Source organism: Thunnus maccoyii, chromosome 1 (assembly GCF_910596095.1).
Source record: "Thunnus maccoyii chromosome 1, fThuMac1.1, whole genome shotgun sequence".
NCBI classification, from domain to species: domain Eukaryota; kingdom Metazoa; phylum Chordata; class Actinopteri; order Scombriformes; family Scombridae; genus Thunnus; species Thunnus maccoyii.
The window spans coordinates 39406587-39428296 of record NC_056533.1 but is presented as its reverse complement, the minus strand read 5'-3'; the positions used below and the strand labels follow the sequence as shown (position 1 = coordinate 39428296).

Here is a 21710-nt window from a genome sequence, read left to right as displayed (position 1 = left end):
ATTAGTGCTCTGTTCTGCAATTTTTTAAAGCTATTTGATGTAATCTTGGATTTCTACAACCGATGATGATAATTTCATCAGTTAGTTAATGAGGATGAGGTGAAAAGGAATCAGTATATTCAGGGTTAATAACGGGGAGAGGCAAGCCAGAGTTTACTGAATCCTACCACCTGCCACATCCTGACATCATCTACACTATAAGCACAAGTACAAGTAACACTGTTGGCTTGAATGTTTATAATAAAGTGGATCTATAATTAATGTGATATGAAGTGAAATGAAATGTGTGAGAGGATCATTATACAATCTCTTCACCACCTCACCATCTACGTCGCCAATGTTCCCCTGTCTCTCCAAAATGTTCGCACACATGGGTCAGAGTTTCCGTACAGCTGCACACATTCTCCCGTCAAGTTTGTTTTTATAGATCATAACTTTTTCATGGGAAGTGACTTCGAGCCCCATTTTGTGCGTACGCAACAGTAATAAATGAGGCCCCTGAATATGAAAGATGTGCATGCGTTCTGCACACTGATTATTTGGTTTGGAAAATGTACATTTGATTTCACTTTCAAACGAGATAAAAAGCAACACACAGCTGCTGAACTAAAACTTTCTATGGGAAAGTATCTTGTATATTGAATGAGACTGTCCCAAATATCTCTGCTCTTAACCAAAACATAACCATTTTCAACTTTTTACTTGAACGTAACCATGCCATGGCTTAAACCTATAATTACCCTTTTTAATCTTAATGTCTAAATACAACTTTCATCATTGGCCATTCAGTGTTTGTACCCTTAACGCTAGTGGGATCCTGAACTCTGCTGCCGATCCTGTCTTAACATTATTATTACTCTAAGCTGTTCTTTCATCTACTACTGTATGAAACACGTGTTAGTGTGAGGTGTGGAGAGGTTGTACTTACTGCTCTGCACGTCGTCACCACCTGAATCCTGCATGAGGAGAATAAACATTGTAATGACACTCAGTGATGGTTTGCTGTCCTAACTTGGTTTTACATGTATGACAGATGAACCTTTGAAGAAACATGTACAGCAGTGACTCACCTGCTTCTGTACAGGCTGAGGCAACATGCGGCCAATCTCGTTCACGATCCAGCCAATCATACTGTCGACACAACACCAACATGTTAGACCAAGACAAACACAAACTCTGTCATAGCAATGAATCGATGAATAAAGACAGCAACAAACAAGAACAGCGGTGGAAGAAGTACTCGGATCCTTCAGTGCAGTAAAAGTACCAATACAGCAATGTAAAAATACTCCATTACAAGTAAAAGTCCTGCGGAACTGCTCATTGACCGAAGTTTCTGTGAGATGTCCATCCACAGAGTCACAGTCCCATTGGGAACTCCAGCTACAGTAAAGCTGAATGTAAAGTGAATAAAGTTGTTTCCACTTACTTGGGCTGCTGCTCTGCATCATTGGAAGACCTGCAAGGGCAACAAGAAAAAGATCATCTGTTAACTTTTTACTGATATTGACGTGTAAGAACATAACAGATTTTGCAGTTATATGCCAACTGAAAATGACATAACACCATTGTGGAAACACTTTTATATACTCTCAGACCACTGTTTTTGATGGTGAAAAGTGTTGAAAGAAGAATGTATTTTCAAGATGTATGTGGCCTGAGAGAAGTGGTCTATCTGTGAACAGAAATCTCTTCAAACTTACTTCTCAGTGTCATCAGTTGCAGGCTGAACCTCAGCTGTTTAAAGAAGCAGTAGACACTCATATTAGTCACATGAAAACTCTAACAGGACAAAATTACCTGATTAAAAAATCATCATGATGAGATTAACAGTTAAAACCTTTAGTTGAAGCTGGAGCTCCGTCTGTCTTTGAGAGAGAATGGATCTCTGGTTGAGGAACCACCTTCTCTATACCGTGCTTTATCCAGTCCATCATCCTGTCAGTCACACAAACAGCATTGAAAATATAACACAAGGGTTTGGTTAATTGTTGATTACTTTATTACTGAAACACATGTAACCAGCTCTGCCTGTGTCTGTTTTTTATTAGACTAATTGGCCTTATGGTTGTTTATTTCTGTCCATCTAACAACAGTATGACAAAGATTTCACACCTTGACAACAACATACATGCGTACAAAGACACACATGCACGTCCATGCAAGTGGGTGACGTAATACTAAGTCCTGCCAATGGTTTCACACCGTTCCACTGACCTACAGGTGGCTGTGATGCACCAATAAATACAAAGAAGAAAGAGACTGCAAGCTAGTAAACATAGACATAAACAATGCAGGATTTTAAGTACTTAAAGATCCCCTCCAGGCATGTATTAAGACATAAAAATACTCTGCTTGGAACAATAATGTGTATCTAATATTTTTTTACCACATTAAAATCCTTAAAAAGGCATCTCCTCCTTCTCCCTCATTAAAAATACCTGAATCTAAGAATCAGCGAATATTTTACACTTCTAAAGTTTTCCTGCTGGACACAAGATGTCTCCTCCTTCACTGTGAAATCCATCTCAGTGTTTGTGCACTGGAGGTTTTCACATCACACTTGTGTAAGTTGCGTACTGGACCATGACTGGCTCCAAACTGGTTCTGTGGATTTTGGCCTCCATCACTAACATTGAAAGCACATTTGAAGGGGATCTTCTAATATCCAGTATGAACAGGAGGAATGATTATAGCGAGGAAAACCTCTTTCACTGTTCATATGGACACCTGACTGCTGGTTTAAGACTGACATGAAAACATGTGAACTGTCCCTTAAGTTCACATTTTTTTTTAAAAACAACATTTACATTCAGTACCAGTCAAACGTTAGGACACACCTTCTCATTCAAGGGTTTTTCTTGAATGAACAAAACTGAAGGCATCAAAACTATCAAATTCCTTTAAGGCAGCCACTGTTTGCCTTGATGGCAGCTTTGCAAACTGTTGGCAATATCTGAACCAGCTTCACGAGGTCGTCACCTTGGTGGTTTTCCAACAGTCTTGAATGTGTTCCTACATATGCTAAAGACTATATATATGGTGTTGGCTGCTTTTCCTTCACTCTGTGGTCCAAGTCATCCCAAACCATCTCAGCTGGGTTTAGGTCAGGTGATTGTGGAGGCCAGCTCATCTGATGCAGCACTCTATCATTCTGCTTCTTAGTCAAACAGCTTTACAGAGCCTGGAGGTGTGTTTGGGTCAGACGGCCTTACAGAACCTGGGGGTGTGTTTGGGTCAAACAGCTTTACAGAGCCTGGAGGTGTGTTTGGGGCTGTTCACCTTCTCTGCATCTCACAAAGACACCAAACATCTCACATCTGGACTCATCAGACCAAAGTACAGATTTCCACTGGTCTAATGTCCATTCCTGGTGTTTCTCTTCTTATTGGTCTCCCTCGGTAGTGTTTCTCTTCTTATTGGTCTCCCTCTGTGGTGCTTCTTTTTCTTATTGGTCTCCCTCTGTGGTGGTTTCATCTTCTTATTGGTCTCCATCAGTGGTGGTTTCTTTGCAGCAGTTGCACTATGAAGGCTTAATTCATGCAGCCTCCTCCGAACAGTTCATGTTGAGACATGTCTGCTGTTTGAACTCTGGGAAGCATTGATGTGGGATCTAATCTGAAGTGCTGCTAATTGCTGATTTCTGAGGCTCGTAACTCTAATGAACTTCTCTTCTGCAGCAGAGGGAACATTCGGTTCTCCTTTCCAGGGGTGGTCCTCATGAGATCCAGTTTCATCACAGTGTTTGATGGTTTTTGTGGCTGCACTTGAAGACACTTTCAAAGTTCTTGAAATGTTTTGGATTGACTGATCTTCATGTCTTCAAGTAATGATGGATGTCATTTCTCTTTACTTAGCTGAGCAGTTCTTTCCATAATATGGATTACTACAGTAGCTGAACAGGGCTGTTTGCTGTATACCAACACTACCTCGGCACAACATAACTGATTGTCTCAAACGCATTAAGAAGGCAAAAAAATCCACCAATTAACAATCAACAAGTCACACCTGTTAACTGAAAACCATCCAGGTGATGACCTCATGCAGCTGGTTCAGATATTGCCAACAGTGTGCAAAGCTGCCATTAAGGCAAACATTGGTGACCTTGAGAAATCTAAAATATGAAACATATTTTGGCTTGTTTAACACTTTTTTTGTTTACGACATAATTCCACATGTTATTTTATAATTTTGACGTCTTCAGTTATGTTCTCCGGTGTAGAAAATAGTAAAAAAAAAATAAAGAAAATCCCCTGAATGAGTAGCTGTGTCCAAACTTTTGACTGGCACTGTATTTATATTAAGTTAATGACAAATGATTCGCTGATTCCACTAAATTCCTGTATGATGTTTTACACTGTGTGTCACCTGGGGGGGAAAGGCTTGTTGTCAGTTTTGTCCTCTTGGCCTGATTCCACCTCCACCAGAGTAACTGGAGGCTCAACAGCTGAAACACATGAAAACAAATAATTGATTCAAAGTCCAGTTTGAATCTCTGCTTCATCTGCAGGATCATTTAGATCTGTTCTCACCTGGAGCAGGTGCTGTTTGACACACCTGAGGAAAAAACAAACCAACAGGGTTAGTAAAGACAAATGAGGTCACATGACTACACATTCTCATATGCATTAATATGAATCTCACTTCAGAACCTATAGAATACGTCTAAATAACCTTTAAGCTTCTTTTAAAGCTATAGTATGTTACTATTCCGCATTAAAATGTCTAAAAGCGACTATACTTATGTTATATATTTTGTTGAGTTGTGTAAATTATTTCAAATGTTTCCAACAGTTTTCAAATCCAGCAAAATCCTTAATTTTAATCAAGGTAGTGGTCCGTTTCATTTGGTCTCCTGTCAATGGCGTCATAGCCCCTCTACCAAAGAGCATATGTGTTGGCATTGTGGTTTTAAGCCACATTTTATGATAAACTTTTTAGATCTTGGTTATTTTTAACTGTATGTTTTAACCGGATGAAGGATTTGTCATACCTGTTGTACCTCAGGCGGCTGCTCAGGTGGCTGCTCAATCGGCTGCTCGGTCGGCTGCTCGGTCGGCTGCTCAGCTGACGGCGGCTCTTTGTTCTTCAGGTCAGGCTGCGGAACGACTTTCTCCAAACCCTGAGCGATCCAGGCTATCATTCCTTTTCTGTGGCGAAAAAACAGCAGTGAATAACAGTAAATATAGTCCAACTCTTTATCAGGTGGCTGCTGAACACTAGAGGACGCTGCGGAGCTGGCAGAGCGGCTTCACTGCTAACTTAGCTGGGTTTATAAAGCAGCTCACTATTTGGCATCCTGTCTGTTGATTGGTTTATAAAGCAGCTCACTATTTAACATCCTGTCTATTGATGGATTTATAAAGCAGCTCACTATTTGGCATCCTGTCTGTTCATTGGTTTATAAAGCAGCTCACTATTTGGCAACCTGTCTATTGATGGATTTATAAAGCAGCTCACTATTTGGCATCCTGTGTATTGATGGGTTTATAAAGCAGCTCACTATTTGGCATCCTGTGTATTGATGGGTTTATAAAGCAGCTCACTATTTGGCAACCTGTCTATTGATGGATTTCTAAAGCAGCTCACTATTTGGCATCCTGTGTATTGATGGGTTTATAAAGCAGCTCACTATTTGGCATCCTGTCTATTGATGGGTTCATAAAGCAGCTCACTATTTGGCATCCTGTCTGTTGATGGGTTTATAAAGCAGCTCACTATTTGGAATCCTGTCTATTGATGGGTTTATAAAGCAGCTCACTATTTGGCATCCTGTCTATTGATGGGTTTATAAAGCAGCTCACTATTTGGCATCCTGTCTATTGATGGGTTTATAAAGCAGCTCACTATTAGGCAGTGAGTTTTAATGTTTCCTGTCTCAGTACTCACTCGTCTTCTGGATTACTGTCGTTCACAGAGGAGAAAGAACATCAGTCGACTATTTTCACTCAAAATCAGTGGTTTCCAACCTTTTTGACTTTGGTATATTTGAATACATCTTATAAATCTTTTTCCATGTTTTCACCCTGTTGATAATTTTGTGACCCCTCAGATTTACCTACTGACCCCGAGGTTGGGAACCACTGATTTAACACATCTTATAAAGCTACACATGGGGATAAACTTGTTTGACTTAGAATCTTCATCTGAATGAATTTACAGGTTAAAGGACACATATTCTGCACGTTTCCAGCTCTATATTTATATTCTGGGGCTCTACTAGAATGTCTTTGCATGATTTACAGTTAAAAACTCTTTATTTATCTTCTACTGGTCCTTCATGCAGCCCCTCAGTTCAGCCTCTGTCTGAAACAGGCCGTTTTAGAAAGGATGATGCAGCAGAAATGGAGATTTCCTGAGTTTTATTCTCTAGTATGGCTCAAACTCCAAAAACACTTAATCCTACATTTCCTATAATGCACCTGGACAGTGAGTTTCATTAGAGCCTCCCTGCCCGGTAAACAGCCATGTCTTAGAAACTCCTCCAGTTTTTAACGCAGACTCTCAGTTAGAGATTTGTAGTCTCCGAGCCCAAGATGAGGTAACCTTGATGACATCACTATGACATCACCAGGACTATTTTCTCCCCCAGTCAAAACAGGCTGTTTTCACTAAATATGAGCAGTAAACTACTGCACCAAAAGCTTCTAATATTATAAATGAATTATAATGAAGTCATTAAACTGTAACATGTTGTTGGTGTCTCCTGGTTGAACTGTTCCACACACACTGCAGTATTTACCTGGTTGCTGTATTTTCCTCCTGTGAGCAGAAGTGATAAGAGAAAGAAAAGACATGAAATCATCATCAGAACATACAGATGACCTGACCTCTGACCCCAGGTCAGTACCTGACCTCACCTTGGTGGTGGTGTTGGCTCGGCTCAGTTTAGGTGAGAGCGCAGGTTGAGGCAGAGCGCTGCTGATCCACGTCAACACTCCGGGCTGAGAGCCAGACGCCGGGCTGAGGAAATGAGGAAACAAGGTCGGATTTTAACTTTTAAATTTACCGCTCAGGATCGAAAGTAAAAGGAAATAAAAAGAAATTAAAGGTGGAATAAACAAGCCTCCATCACTGTAAACCACTCTGTGATGTTTGATCCTGTAGCAGCAGTTCTATGTAGAAGATATAAAATAAAGGTTATAATCTATAAACTAAATGTTTAAATTTGTCAGCTGCTCCAACAACAAACTGACACCTTCATCTTCTGCTCCATGAAATCTGTTTGACTTTCAGACATCTCCGTGAAATCCTCATGTTTCTTTCTGAATGGTGTGGCGATAAAGGACCGACCAGGGCCACTAACAGAGCAGAACATACAGAATATTCCTTTAAGTAAAGATGTAATTCTCTGTTTTGTCTCTGATGAGCGTTTTAAGCTCAGGCCTCTTCAGAGCTAACAATGTGTAAATGGTGAGATAAAGCTTCGAGTCAAGTTAGCTTACAAGTCCTGTTGGTTTAGAGTTAACGTTAGCTAACGTTAGCTTCTAGCTTGACTTCTGGCTTTATAAACAAACATCAACTCTTGGATGAAATAGTGACCTGATTGTTAACTAAAAAAATAAATAGATTTGACACTTGTGGCTTGATTTTTTCTGTTTTGATGGCACTAGGCTAGCAGTTTCCCCCTGCTTCCAGTCTTTGTGCTAAGCTAGGCTAAACATGTCCTGGACAGGATAAGCAGTAATTAATGATCAACTGATCTCCATCTGAACATATGACTCCAGAGAGAACAAGAGGATTTACTTAAAAGTTGAACTTTAAGTTGAACATTAACACTGATCTCTGTTAGCTTGCTGCTAACGTTACGTTTCTTTTACAGCATCATGTGTTTGAGATTTGTATGAAATGATGCGTTTCTTCTGATTAGTGACAGAAATCAGGAGTTTGATGAGTGAAAGTCATTCCTGCTGGTTTAATGAGTGACTCCACACAAACACTTTTACATTCAGACTGTCGACGTCTGACAGAAACGTTCATGTTTCACACTCGTGTTTTAAGACTGAAGAACCTTCATCTGTCCTCTGTGATTAAAACAAACATGTCTGCCTTCACTTGACTGTAATTGTTACGTCACCAGTAGCTTCCAGCAGCTCCTGTTTTCATGTTGGCATTTCAGGTGTGTTGCTACTTTCATAAATGACAATCTTAGCAACAGGTCATTAATATCAATCTCTTAGTGTTCGTCTCATCGTATCTTGCGTATGTTAGAGGATGTTAGTATAACTCACCCGTTCCCCTCCGCTGCCTGGGCTTCCTGTTTGGGTTTCTCCACTTTTGAAGCTGTCAATCAAACGGAAACATAAGTTTAGTTTGAAGAACAAAACCAAACTGAACCACATTATGTTCACTGTGTGAATAATCTCACCTTCTTTTGTGGAATCATCCTGAAATGTCACTTTCTTCTCCTGTTAAAAAACATATTCATCATTGAAGTAACACATCATATATTTAAAATGATTCTTTGTTTCCAACAATAAATTATATTTTTACATAACTTGTTTTAAAGCCTTGTGTATTTAGTCTCTTTCTGAAGTATTTAAACATTTCAGACTTTGGTGCCCCCAGATCCCTACAGAAACATAAATAAATAGATTTATATATATTTCAATGTATTAAATCTAAATAGAATTTAATTTAATTTAAATATTTGATTTTGGCCTTTGTTTAAATATCTTTCACATATTAGACATTTAAATATATTTTATGTGATATATTTGCATATATTCATCACCTTTATATGTAAATAAGTTTGTTCTCCATCTATGTATATATATACACTTCTAATATCTGTGAATATTTCAATTCCTAGTATTTACTGTATTATTTTCTGTATATGTAAACATGTCTATATGTAAATCTTCATATGTTAAAATATTCAATTTAAGCTGCTTTTTAGTGTTTTTCCTAAACTGACCTTGAACTGACACATATTACTTTTCAGATCAATATTTTATATGTAAAACATATAATATTTTATAAAAATATACTATTATTATTATTATTATTATTATTATTATTATTATTATTGATTAGGACACCCTACAGTAAAAGTTGTTAAAATTAACTTTAGTTTGACAACATTAAAATACTTCAAAAACATATCAATGAATCAGTATAAATTTTCTAATATATATTATTAATATAACACTGTAAAATGAGCTAATTTACATAATGAGTACTTTTACTTTTGATACTTTAAGTACAATTTGCTGCCTTTTACTTACTGCAGAACTTTTACTTATAATTGAATATTTTTTAATCCTACTGATAGTAAGTAAGTAAAAGATTTCAGTATTTCTTCCACCACTGACGACTAAAATGACAAAATATCCTGATAATTGAACTGTTAGATTTGTTAAAGGTGCCTGTTAATCAAATTTATCAACAGAAGGGGTGTGGCCTACCGGAGCAGGAGGAGGAGGCGGGGCTGCAGCAGGGGGCGGGGCCACGGCCGGTTTCTCCTCCTTCTTCGGCTCGTCATCTTTTTTGGGCGCAGGCTCAGGCGGCTGGGGAACGACTTTGACCACCCAGCTCAACATCCTCAACAAACACAAACAAAAACATTTACTGCAGGAAAAAATTACAATATGATACAAAAGATGTTTTTGATTAAGACGGAATCACATAAATCATAAATGTCTATCAACATATATATGGTGTCTTAAGATTTAAAATAAAATTCAGTTGTTTAAACAAAAGAATGTGTTTGTAAAGATGGAGCCATCGGAAGAGTTTACACGTTCAATGATCAACATAAAAATGATCAATTCCTTGATTTAAAAACAAACGAAGACCCAAAATAATTAGCTCTATGCATACTGAGTTTACAACTGACCTGCTTCTCGCTGTGCTGTGCTTAATGGAGTTTAGATCATGTCTGGCTGAGTGTCAGTCTCAATTACATCTTAATTAGATCATGACCCTAATCCACCACAGGAGGCCTGGCAGCAGGAAACCGCTGTGTCACCGTGCTGCGGAGCATCACTGCTTCAATTAAAACGCTTCTGCAGTTTGGCACTCAGCTTCTTAACCATTCACCCAGTCGGTCAGTTTTCCAGTAATCTGTAGTTAATAATCAGCCAGTTGGTCAGTCAGACAGGTAACCAGTCAGCAAATCAACCAGGTAACCAGTCAGTCAGTCAGTCGGACAATCACAGATTCTGCCACAGTTAGTCAGACTGACGAGTAAACAGTCTAAGATTTAATTATATAGAAAATAAGCCGGTAACAAAACAGAAGGAGAAGCTGACGCACACTGAAGTTATTATTTCTGCAGCAGTTCAACCAGCAAGGTTTTCATCAGCCAAACAGCCACGTGAACAAAAAACAGGCTGAATAAACAGACAAAAGGTGGAGTATGTTTACACATTAAAGGAATTTGACTTGGTCATACAACACAACAATCTTCAGACATACACAATAATGTCTACATACAAGTGAAACTGTTTCTGTCGACTGTAAACAGGATACAAATAGTGTAAAGAAGTGCAGAGTGCTGTGATAAATATTGAATGCGCAACACACTAGTTATGTACAGTATGTACAGCCTGTTCAAATATACAGTAATGAATGAAAAGTATTGCATATTTTGTACTTTAAACTAAAATAAATATGTATAATTGGTAGGTGCAGTGGGTGTTATAGTGTTACAGGGTTACTGCACAGTGTCTGAGTTAACTGTGAAAAGTGACAGCTGCACCTAAAATCAGGTCACATGATGCAAAATAATCATTCGTACATATCGATTTGCTTTGTGCAGAGAAAACACAAAAAACAAAACATTTTATGCAAAATTGCACAGTATATATTTTTTAAAAACAGAAGAGGGAAAAGTGTGTACATGGTGCGTAACCTGCGCGATAAACAAGCCAGTATTTGTTGTAGCCACCAGGGGGAGATATATCAACGACCGAGAGAGGAAATTATAGATTTGTAATTCCTGTTTTTATAAAATTAGCCAGTTAACCAGTTTGGTGGTGAATAATCAGCCTGTAACAGCCAGATAACCAGTCAAAAAATTAGTCTGACAGTTAGCTAGTTAGTAGGGGAGCCAACCAGCAATAAGTTAGCTAGTTAGCTTGTCAGCCTTTTGGCAAGCTAGCTGGTCATCCAGGAAAGCAGTAAAACAGAGCTGAGACTTTGAGACTTTTAGTCCATTTACTGTAGATGATGAACTGGTCCAGTTTGGTCGGAGTGATGGTGGACTAGACGGAGGATACGAGCCGGCTCTCGCCCAAATATGGCTGCCAGATTGGGTTAGATTGTGGCAATGTAAAAAACTCCAACTAGCAGCTCTTCATATCATATCAATCATATCAATATCAGATCAATATCAGATCAATGTGTTTGTATATATATATATATATATATATATAACCTCACAGGGCTTTACCACATGTGACATGGACTTCCTCCATCCTTCCAACACTTCAGATTCAAGTTCAGATGAGGAAAAACTCTCAAAAACTCTCCTTTAACAGTGAAAAGTGTTTATTCCACCAGTCCAGCACCAGTAAAACAAACATACCTGCTAGATTCAGGCTGCTGTTGGTCCAAATCATTTTGGTCACCTGAAGCTTCTTTTTAAACAAGCACTTTCCCCATAACTGAAGTCATGTTTCTACTGATGCTAATGCTCCAGATAACAACAAAAAATCCCCCACAGTTAGATTCTGAGATGAGATGTGTTATCAGTTCTTAAAGGCACCAACAGCAGCTGTTCAGTCGACTTTCTCAACTTTATGGGATTATTTTATAAACAGCCTGTGTCACATTATCATTTTTAGGACTGAAATATATATTTTTTTAATTCAACCTCTCCATCTTTGCCACGCTGTCTGGTTTACCATCTTTTTTACACTCTTGGAACCATAAATTAACTAAAAGAAAAATGAGAAATAACATCACCAGATATCATTCATCCTCTCATATGTTTCTCAAAGAAGAAAATAAAATCCAACACCAATACCAAACCAAAGACTCTAACCCGATAGCAGGGTCCAGGTGTGTTTTTGGGTGCAGTGTAAAGGTGCGGGTGGGTGTGGTCTATGTGCTGGAGGGTCCTACCTGAGTTCTTCAGTCAGGGTCCAGCAGCATCCCAGAGAGCTGCGGTGAAGACGCTGTGAAGCTCAGCAGGGATCTGAACACTGCTGCAGGATTACAGAGGAGCTCTGCTAACAGGATTACTGAGGGACTGAAGGGCAGAGCGGGACAGACCGGGGTGGGAAGGGGTTTCAGATTAGACTCCCAAAAGCTGAAGATAACGCTGCACGACTGAACCACGGCCCTCAGGTGGTCCAAGTCAGAAAACAAAACCCCTGATGTTTTTATCTTAGACGAGAAAACAGTCAGAAGATTCACAGGAACACGCTGACAGTCTGAGAAATCCTCTTATTGCTCATCTTCCACAGATATCAGTTTCACTGTGTTTAGCTTGGCACTAAGGATTTGAGGGAAGTTGTTTTAGCAGTTAAAGCAGGTAAACATGTCCGGGACCGAACTGGATGCACAGATCATTTCTGCAAAGCTTCAAAGCTTCATTTTGTCCAAACAGTGTTGTTGCCAAAAAACAAATCATACAAAGACTCCAGAAATCCCATTTCAGTGCAAACTATCATTCAAACTATCATTCATATACATTCAAATCCAGACTGTGATGCAGCCAGGTGTCACCAAGCTGACTGCAATAAAGATCCACATTCACTGTGTTACACAAAACTGACACAAGGACCTTGTAAGACCGGCCATATATAATTATGCTTAAATAAAAAAGGACGAGGAAAATAAAGCTGATACTGAAACTTTTTGAAGGAACTATTTGACCTCCTTTCAGCCGGGCCAGCAACATGGATCTATTGATAATGTCGGTCCACCTCTTTCCTTCAGACTGAAATATCTCCTCGACTATTGGATGAACTGTTACCCAGAGAGCAAACCCTGCTGACTTTGGTGATCCTCTGATTTTTTTCCTCTAGCGCCACCAGCAGGTCAAAGTTTTCACTTATCCTGAAAAATATTTATTGAATGTAGTTCCTCTCTGAGCTGTGGCGGAGAGATACGTTCTGGTAGTGGTGTGTGAGTTTGCTTAACTACTACTCACGATGTTAAGAGGAAACTTCACAGTGATTCTTTTTTCTTTGCAGATGATGATAGGCGGAGTATTTTTGCAGTCTGTGTTTTTTTGGGGCGTTTGTGACGCCTCAGAGTTGATCTCCAGCTGTTCTCGTCCTCCAGACCTCCAGGTTTTCCTCCTGCTTCTGCTCCTAATAAGACATGAAAATGGTTCAGTCTGTGTTTATCTGCTGTGATGTGAAAGAAACAAGTGATGAGCAAACGTGTTCCAGAGATTTCCTCTGAGAAATCCTGAAAGGAGCAAGTTGTTTACCTCGCAAGACAGCTGCAACATCACGAGATCCCACGAGAATCCGTCTGGTCAGGCTTCAAGTTGTGCGCTTGTGTTCGAACCATCAGTGGTTCGGACCAGTCAGCATTGTGAATCCAGCTGCGAGAAAAAGACTGAAGAACACGGTTGCAACATCTCCATCATCATCATTCTTTGTATGTGGTAATCCAGATTAGAATATTGACGGTTTGACATAAATCTGGATTTTTTTGGTTCTTCAAAGCTGTCTTCAGATTAATCTGGATCTCGTTAGTCCTTAAACCTGCTTAAATTCAGGTTATTGACAGTTAGCTGGATCATAACCAAGATGTTTTAGTCTGAACCCCAAACATGAACTCATTTTCATTTACAAATGTCTCACTTTCTCAGATTTATAATGAAAGAATGTCGGTATAATTATAATTTTAGATGATAACATGCAGGTTATGGACAGTTACTGATACTTATATATGATAAAATGTACAACAAAACAACAGTCTGCAGACTGAAAAGGAATCAATTCTAATTTAGTTTGAGATCATCTAAGTGAAAAGACACAAACTCACCTAAAAGATTCTGACTGCCACATCTGAAGTCAGTGTAAATAAATACTAGGGGTGTGCTCGAATACAAATACATTATTCGGCAAAGCACAAATAGTGTTTTTTTTTTTTTTTTTTTTTTTTTTTTTTTTACGAATATTTGTTTCATACAAATATTTTAAAAATAATTTGTTTTTGGGAAGAAAGAAAAACATGTCAAAGAGCAGCGTGCAGGTCAGTTATAGTCGCTATCTCAGTGTCTCTCCTCTGCTCCGCTGTGACGTCTATCAGCAGGTCTCAATGAGGGGAGTCACATCCACCTGCTACATGACGCATATTTCTTAATTTGGACATCACTTTAATTTTCATCTTTAATTTTCTAAAATTATAAGGATTTTTAGGCCTCTTTTCACTTTTATTAGAATACAAATACAAATAATTTTGCTGCCTCAACAAATACATCCCTAATAAATACATGTATGTGCTTCTCCCTGTTTGTATCATGTGAGAAAAAGATGGTTCCTGCAAGAAGTCTACATGCACGTAGAATGTATCCCTCCGCTGGTTCTAAACAGACTGAAACCTTGGAAGATACAACTGGATTTATCTAAGTGAGACTGCTGAGGCCTCATATTAGCTTCAACCCTTTTGCAACAGTGATTCTCGGTGTGGACGTTCCTGCAGAGATCAGCGAGCAGCAGCAGTTGTTTGGTTTCAGAGGGATTTGAGAGTCAAGTGTTGTTTCATTGCATAAATTGGATTGAAGCTTCAGTCCTGATGGCGACTGTGGACTGAGTGTCGTCTGACAGCTGGAAACTCGTTATCATCACTTAAGACTGTTTTCTCTCTCTCTCACCTTCCTGTTTCCCACAGTTGAGCTAAATGTCTAAGATCAGATTATTTGTCATGTTTTTATTATATCTGACCTCATCTGTATTCTTACTCACAACCATTCTTAAGGATCATTCTGGCAATTTTCTACATTTTTCTTATTGTCGACAAATCTCATGTTTGGATCCAAACCAACAATGAACTGATCTACTAACAAGTATTGTGTGTGTATCAAAGCCTGATATATCTTATTAAAAACACGTCAGTGAGTCACACCGCTGCACTGGGTGACATGTTCCTTCATCATGAAGAGTTTTTGGATTTGTTTTATCCAGTTATTAGAGTGTTGCAACAGTCTGGATGAGAAACACAGACATGAATTTCTTTGCATCAGGAGCAGCAAAGATATGCAAGATAAGACTTTTGCAATATGTCTCAATGCAGTTTTCCTGATGCAGTCAGTATTCTTCTGTTTGGAGTTATCTCCTTGCTGTAAAATGTTTAAATTAAATGTTTTTATTGTTTTCTTTGGATCAAGATTCAAAACCAGAAGAGAGTTAACTGAACAACATTGTGTGTCTGATTTTACAGTTACATATTACATATATTTAATAAATTATTTTATTGTTATTTGACTCCTTTATAAAGCATGTTGTTGTGCATATGCAGCCGTGGTGTCTCTCTGTCTGTGTTTGTGTTGCAGCCTCTCAGCTGGGGAGCATATTGCTAAAGCTGTTAATGTGGCCCTGAGGAGGATTATCTGCTAACGAGGTTAAGTCCAGCGTCAGCGAAACAGAGGATTGGAGCTCAGGTGCTCCGGCTACCTGAGCCAGATCACAAGCCTGAAAACACTTGGCACTGACATCCATCTTTTTCCTTTCCTTCATCCTCCTTTACATCTCTTTGTCCTCCTTTATTTCCCACACTTGTGTAGTTTTTTTTCTTGCATTCTCCTTCTTCTCTTCTTTTGCATGTTTATCTACATACTCTCTACCTTTCTACCTCCTCCTTTCCTTCCTTCGTCCATCCTTCTTTTCTTATTTACAATTTTCTTATCAACATATTCTCTTCCTTCTCTACCTCCCTACCTCCTCTTGTTCTACATTTTTTCCTATATCCTCCTTTATTTTCCTTTTCCTCCTTTATTTCCATACTTTTCTTTCCTTCTTTTGCACCCTTACATGCACTTACAGTTGTCCTTCTATTTTCCTTACATATATCCTTCTTTCCTTCCCCTCTCTTGCATCTTTATCTACATACTAACCTTTCCTACATCACACTCTCCTCTCTTGAGGATTAAACTTATTATTGCATTAAAATTTTTAATACTTTGTGGTTTGATGTCATGAAATTTCCACATCATGTCTTGTCTTTATCACTTCAGGCTTCGTGTCCTCAGGTAAAATGAGCTCACGCTGCCCTCTGGTGGAGAAATTGTTCACTGTAATATGAGAGTGTGTCTGCAGTAGAAGATTCAGATCTCCATGAGCTCCTTATTTCCACAGTATCAGTTTGTTTCAGGTAATTTATGTTAGTGGATGTCATAATTATTGCAAGATTTTTTATATATGATATATATGTATATATGATATAGTGGGAGAAATACTCCATTACAAGTAAAAAAAAAAGTCTTGCATTCAAAAATGTTCAGAAACAGTAAAAACTATCAGAAGTATTAAAAGTATAAATATTCATCAAGGTCAGAGTTTTTGCATGCTGGTTCTATGAGGGTGCAATAGCATGCATTGCACCCTCAATTTAAGTTTGAATAATAAATGTGTCGTCATTTAATTGGGAACTCTCGCTGAGTGCATGATGGTGAGTGATGAGTAGCAGTATGTCTATGATCGAAATTGCTTAGGTCTGCGACTGTGTCAGTCTGCGTTTGGGTGCCTCTAACCACGGCTGGACAACTTCAGTGAACTGAAGGGTTAAGTAGTTTGCTATTGTCCAAATATCTTAACATGGATATTCAAAAACGTCTGGGAAGGCTGAAGTTGAACACCAGCAACTCCAGCCAAAGTAAGCCTAGCTGTCTCAAATATAACGCCCACCACCAGCTCAATCCCTCCCAGAGACAGAGGAGACAGAGGAGACAGAGGCAGAGATGAGAGAAGGGGATATTATCATGGCAGACAGCTGAAGAGAAGAACTGTTATCCATGAAACAGAACGGAGGATCACTGAATCATACAGTGGCATGTTTGGCTGTGGAGGAAGTGAACAACTACTATAAACCCAGTACTTTGCTGTGACATGTGACAGCACACAAAATTCAAAAGTCTTAGCATCTCAGTGAGCTGAAGTTAATATCCAAGATTTCTAAAGGACTGACACACTGTTTAATCTTGAATCTTTATCTTTGTTCTTGCTTGGTAGTACACATTGCTTAAGTTATGTAGTTTAACATATTTTCTCATATATATTAAAAGTCCATGTTATTTTAGTATGGCCCTGTTACACTCTTTTCTGCCAGTAGGTGTCAGTATTCAGCTGTGATTCCTCTGGGATCAGAGTTTAAGGGCACCGATGCTGTTCTGAACTTCATGAGGAACAACATGCGGTATTCACTTACTACTGTTTAGAACTTCTTCCAGCTGTGTTCCAGCGTAATCTGATCATCAGTTTCATGAAGAATGTAACTTAGAACAGTGGAGTTTCTCTCTTTCATGCCCTTCAGCTCCTCCCTTATTGAGCCATATCAGAATGCTGTAAATTAGTTGTTCTTACTTGATTACAGCTGAGTCATCATTTAGTTAATATATAAACTAACAGTTTTTTCCAGTAAGTAAATTTTACCATTTTGTAATTTATTCTTATGTTTTTTTGCAGCTGTTAGCAGCTCTTTCATTTACTTTGTGCATTGCATTGTGGGACAATAGTGTCCATCATCAGCACACTGAAAAAAACATTTTTTGACAATGAGTGTTTAGTTTGGATTCAGGACACGACTATAATGAATCTGAAGAGACTGGATAAGTGAAATGAAGGTTATAAAAAAAAGGAGGGGGAGGGAGGGAAGAAAGAAAAATAAGGAAAAAGGAACAAATGAACGAACAAATGAAAGAAGGAAAACAGAAAAAGTAAAGAAAGGAACAAACAACAGATTGATATTTGACCTCCTCACAGAGAACATTCAACAGTCCACATCTGTTTCTCAATAAACTCATTGTCCTCTGTGAACAGTGAACTGAACTGTCTGTAGTTTAAACTCACTGAGGACACGGAGGTTGTGTTATAGCACAGTTTCCGTGGTAACCATGCCAACAGTAGGCTAATTACGTTTACATCAGACCTGAAAACCTCCAATAACATCATACTGAAACAAGAACTGAACTTCTGTCCTGACTCTTATCAGCTCTCACCTCCTACCTCTCTCTGATGATATACATTTTTTTGATCATGTTGCCATGGAAACACAGCACAAAGTCCTCACACATTCCTGTGAATTACGCTACTACACTAAACTTCTTCACCTGCAGGAAAACTGTCTTCATCAGACGTCTTCACTCAAACAAACACATCAGTGTCCATAATAAACAGCAGCTGCCTGTTTTACAGTCACATTTCATAAAGTTCAAATGTTTCCTCGTATGGTGACATTATGTCTGCGGTCAAAGGCAGTGTTGGAAGAAGTATTCAAGTCCTTTACTGCAGTAAAAGTACTAATACAGCAGTTTGGAAATACTGTATATAATACAAGTAAAAGTCCTGCATGAAAAAATTCCACTGCAGTAAAAGTACACAAGTATTATGAGCTTGATGTAGTTAAAGTACTGCAGTAAAAGTACATAAGTATTATGAGCTTGATGTAGTTAAAGTATTGCAGTAAAAGTACATAAGTATTATGAGCTTGATGTAGTTAAAGTATTGCAGTAAAAGTAGTGGTTTGGTCCCTCTGACTGATATATTATTATATATGACATCATTAGATTATTAATAGTGAAGCATCAGTGTTAGAGCAGCATGTTACTGTTGTAGCTGCTGGAGGTGGAGCTAGTTTACACTACCTTATATACAGTTAGCTAGTTTAGTCCACTGGTTCCCAACCTAGGGGTCGGGCCCCTCCAAAGGGTCAGCAGATAAATCTGAGGGGTGGTGAGATGATTAATGGGAGAGGAAAGAAGAAAAAACAAAGTTCTGATACACAAATCTGTTTTAGGTTTTTGGACTTTTTCTTTAATCTTTGATTTTTGCTGAAATATTGGATCATTTGAACATTTATTGAAATGAAAGCATGTGAGAAGTTTAGAGGGAAAAATCACTGTTTGGTGGAGCTGTTAACAACTCATAGACATGTGAAATGTGACCCCGACTACACACTGCTTTGTGTAAGACGTTGTAGGGTAAAGGCAGACAGCACAAGCCTTAAACAACAGACCAGCTCTTTCTTCAACACCCCAGGAATGCTGGCCAATAACATATAAGTGAGAGTCCAAAACTCCTCACTGACCATCTAAACAACCTCCTGGAAAAAAGAAAGGATCAGATAAGGAACCCTCATCTCCTGCATGGTCACCAAACCAGACCACTGATCCAAACCACCTGATCCTTCAAGCTACAAGAGCCAGCAAGATGGGAAGACCAATTCACACCCCAGTATGAACTGATAGTACCATTTGCATAAACAACCCCCACCATCGGTTATCATAACTGACCTCTAAGAGCCAGTCACACACAGAGACGAGCTGGCACCAACTTTAATCCAACTGTGGACTTTGACTTTCAGGACTTGAATGACCAACCCAAGAACTGATCACCGGATAAACCAGCATAAGGCACCAGACATGCTGCACAATATGCCATACAGACATTTACCAGAACACACACACACACACTCAAATGGCATGGACCCCTGCCATTTGCAGTCAGATCAAGGAGAACAGTCGACTGTAAAACCCATGAACTTACAAATGTAGTTTTAGATTTTGTCTAAGGACAATTATGTTGTATGTTGATATGTGTATATATCACAATATGTGTTGTTATGTACTTTAGTTAGACTTTTATTCCACTGCCTTTAAGCCAAGAAATGTACCACTAACATAATCATCCATGATAACACACATCTTATTTAGTACCATTCTGCTTGTTTCACTTTCAGAACATTAAAGCTACCATCAAAATTGCCCCCACCTGTCCATGGACAGGAGGGGACTGACTCTGCTCCCCCAGAACTCTGCAGCCCCTGGGATTGGCTAGGATGCACCTTCTGGACCGGGAGATGGAAACTTTAAAACAGTGTCTTATCTGAGACTCTAGGCTGTTTTGGGCTGCTTCTTTGGGCTGCTGCTTGCTTTTGTCTTTGTCTTCTTGCTTTCTGCCATGCCGGTTGAAAGCTTGCATTTTGCTAGTTTAAAGATGTGACTCAGAGCAACAGGAGGTGAAACCTCAAAAGTCTAGAGTCATGAGTTGAGGGTCAAGCGTAGGAGAGCCTGAGAGCATAACCCAGGAGCTCTCTTCCAGTGGAAACTTTTCAAGTTCGGACCGGCTGACTCACTCATCATCACAAGATCCAGACTCCAGCTCCTCACCCCAGCACATCAGACCCCATTCTACACAAGAAGCCACCCCAGCAAACAAGTATTTGTAACTTGCTTGAACCCTGGTGCCTTCATGATTTGTAATTGCAATTAGCAATTCATCTATCAGAGACTATCAGGTCTCTCATACCAACTACACAATAGATAACTCTGCATCATGCATTCAAATCATTTACTAGCCATAGCCTTGTGAACTAGTTTCCCTTTCCCTCTTGTGTCTTGTCTGTAAAACATTATGTGTTTAGTACTTGTAGCTGTAGTATTAGTAATAAATGTGTATGTAACTAAAGTGGACTTGTTTGTGTTTTCTTGTGCTTGCAGCTTAGTCACTTAACCTTAAAAGACCTTATACCCTCGCAAAATCATAATTACGATTAATAACAATCATAATTAGGGACCGAGCCCAAAAGGCAGGGGACTACTGTAAAACAGTAGTCCTCGTCTAAGGGCGAGGACCCATTTGTTTAATGTGTGTTTGTTTGTTTCTTTCTTTCTTTATTTCTTTATTATTACGCCACTTAAACCCTAAATTTGACCCCCTAAACATGCTCCAAAACTCACCAAATTTGGCACGCACATCAGGTCTGGTGAAAAATTTGATAAATGTAAAAATTAACCTCCAAAGTGCCAAAATGTGCTCTCTAGCACCACCCATGTAACTAAAACCAAAACTCAATTATTCGTCTCATCAAGACCTACAAATCATACACTGACACCCCTGACCTAAATCCAACAGGAAGTCTGAAATTAGCCTTTCAAAATAAGACTTTGCCCCAATTTTGGCCAACGAACAAACGCTATCTCTTCCGAGGGTGTTAATGGTGTCGGCTTCAAACTTTAATAGATGACTTATGACACTGTGCTGAAAAAAAGTTGTTAAAAACTTTGTAATAACTCGAACGGTTTGGATTTGATAAGCCCTCAAAGTTGCAGTGCCACACCACACCTTACAATGTAAAACAATGGGGAAGCATGAGCTTTGTGTCAAACAGAGGCTGCTGATGTCTAAACTATAAGTCTGACCACTTTCAAAGAGAGAAAGATTTGGCCAAAGTCATGGGATTTATGAGGAGATTTCACAAGAAGCGTACTCTAAAATCCTCCTTTCCAACTGCTCCTGGTGATGTCACTCCCTCAGTGCTGTGAAACATTCCGCAATACACACTCATTATAAAATCACAGGAGGAGCAAGAAAAGACTTTAAAACTCACACTCTAATATCTCAAAAACAATAAAAGATAGAAAAAACATATAAATTCAAGATTTGTAGGTCAAAGTCTCGTGACTCATTTAAAGTTCAAATGAAGTTTGTATCTAAAACTATGTGGAAGCAGTAAATGATCAAAAAGGTGTAGGTTCGCTCACACTCTCCGTTCAAATATATGAGTATTTTTCTGTCCAGCTGCAGTTA

The 21710-nt window shown here is 38.9% G+C and overlaps 1 protein-coding gene across 1 annotated transcript in view; it reads right to left on the bottom strand.

Annotated features, from left to right (window-relative positions):
* LOC121897173 (cyclic nucleotide-gated cation channel beta-1-like) overlaps positions 1–11458 on the bottom strand; it is a 36854-nt gene extending 25396 nt beyond the window's left edge. The window contains exons 1-15 of the mRNA XM_042411509.1: positions 11396–11458; positions 9408–9543; positions 8369–8408; positions 8232–8283; positions 6861–6963; positions 6743–6762; positions 5890–5904; positions 4994–5150; positions 4533–4557; positions 4369–4447; positions 1841–1938; positions 1704–1737; positions 1430–1459; positions 1071–1131; positions 929–956 (exon numbers count right to left, since the gene is read on the bottom strand). Of these exons, the coding sequence (XP_042267443.1) occupies positions 929–956; positions 1071–1131; positions 1430–1459; positions 1704–1737; positions 1841–1938; positions 4369–4447; positions 4533–4557; positions 4994–5150; positions 5890–5904; positions 6743–6762; positions 6861–6963; positions 8232–8283; positions 8369–8408; positions 9408–9543; positions 11396–11400 (883 nt within the window). The 5' untranslated portion in view covers positions 11401–11458. The remainder of the gene's footprint in view (positions 1–928; positions 957–1070; positions 1132–1429; positions 1460–1703; positions 1738–1840; positions 1939–4368; positions 4448–4532; positions 4558–4993; positions 5151–5889; positions 5905–6742; positions 6763–6860; positions 6964–8231; positions 8284–8368; positions 8409–9407; positions 9544–11395) is intronic.
* Positions 11459–21710: the final 10252 nt, after the last annotated feature.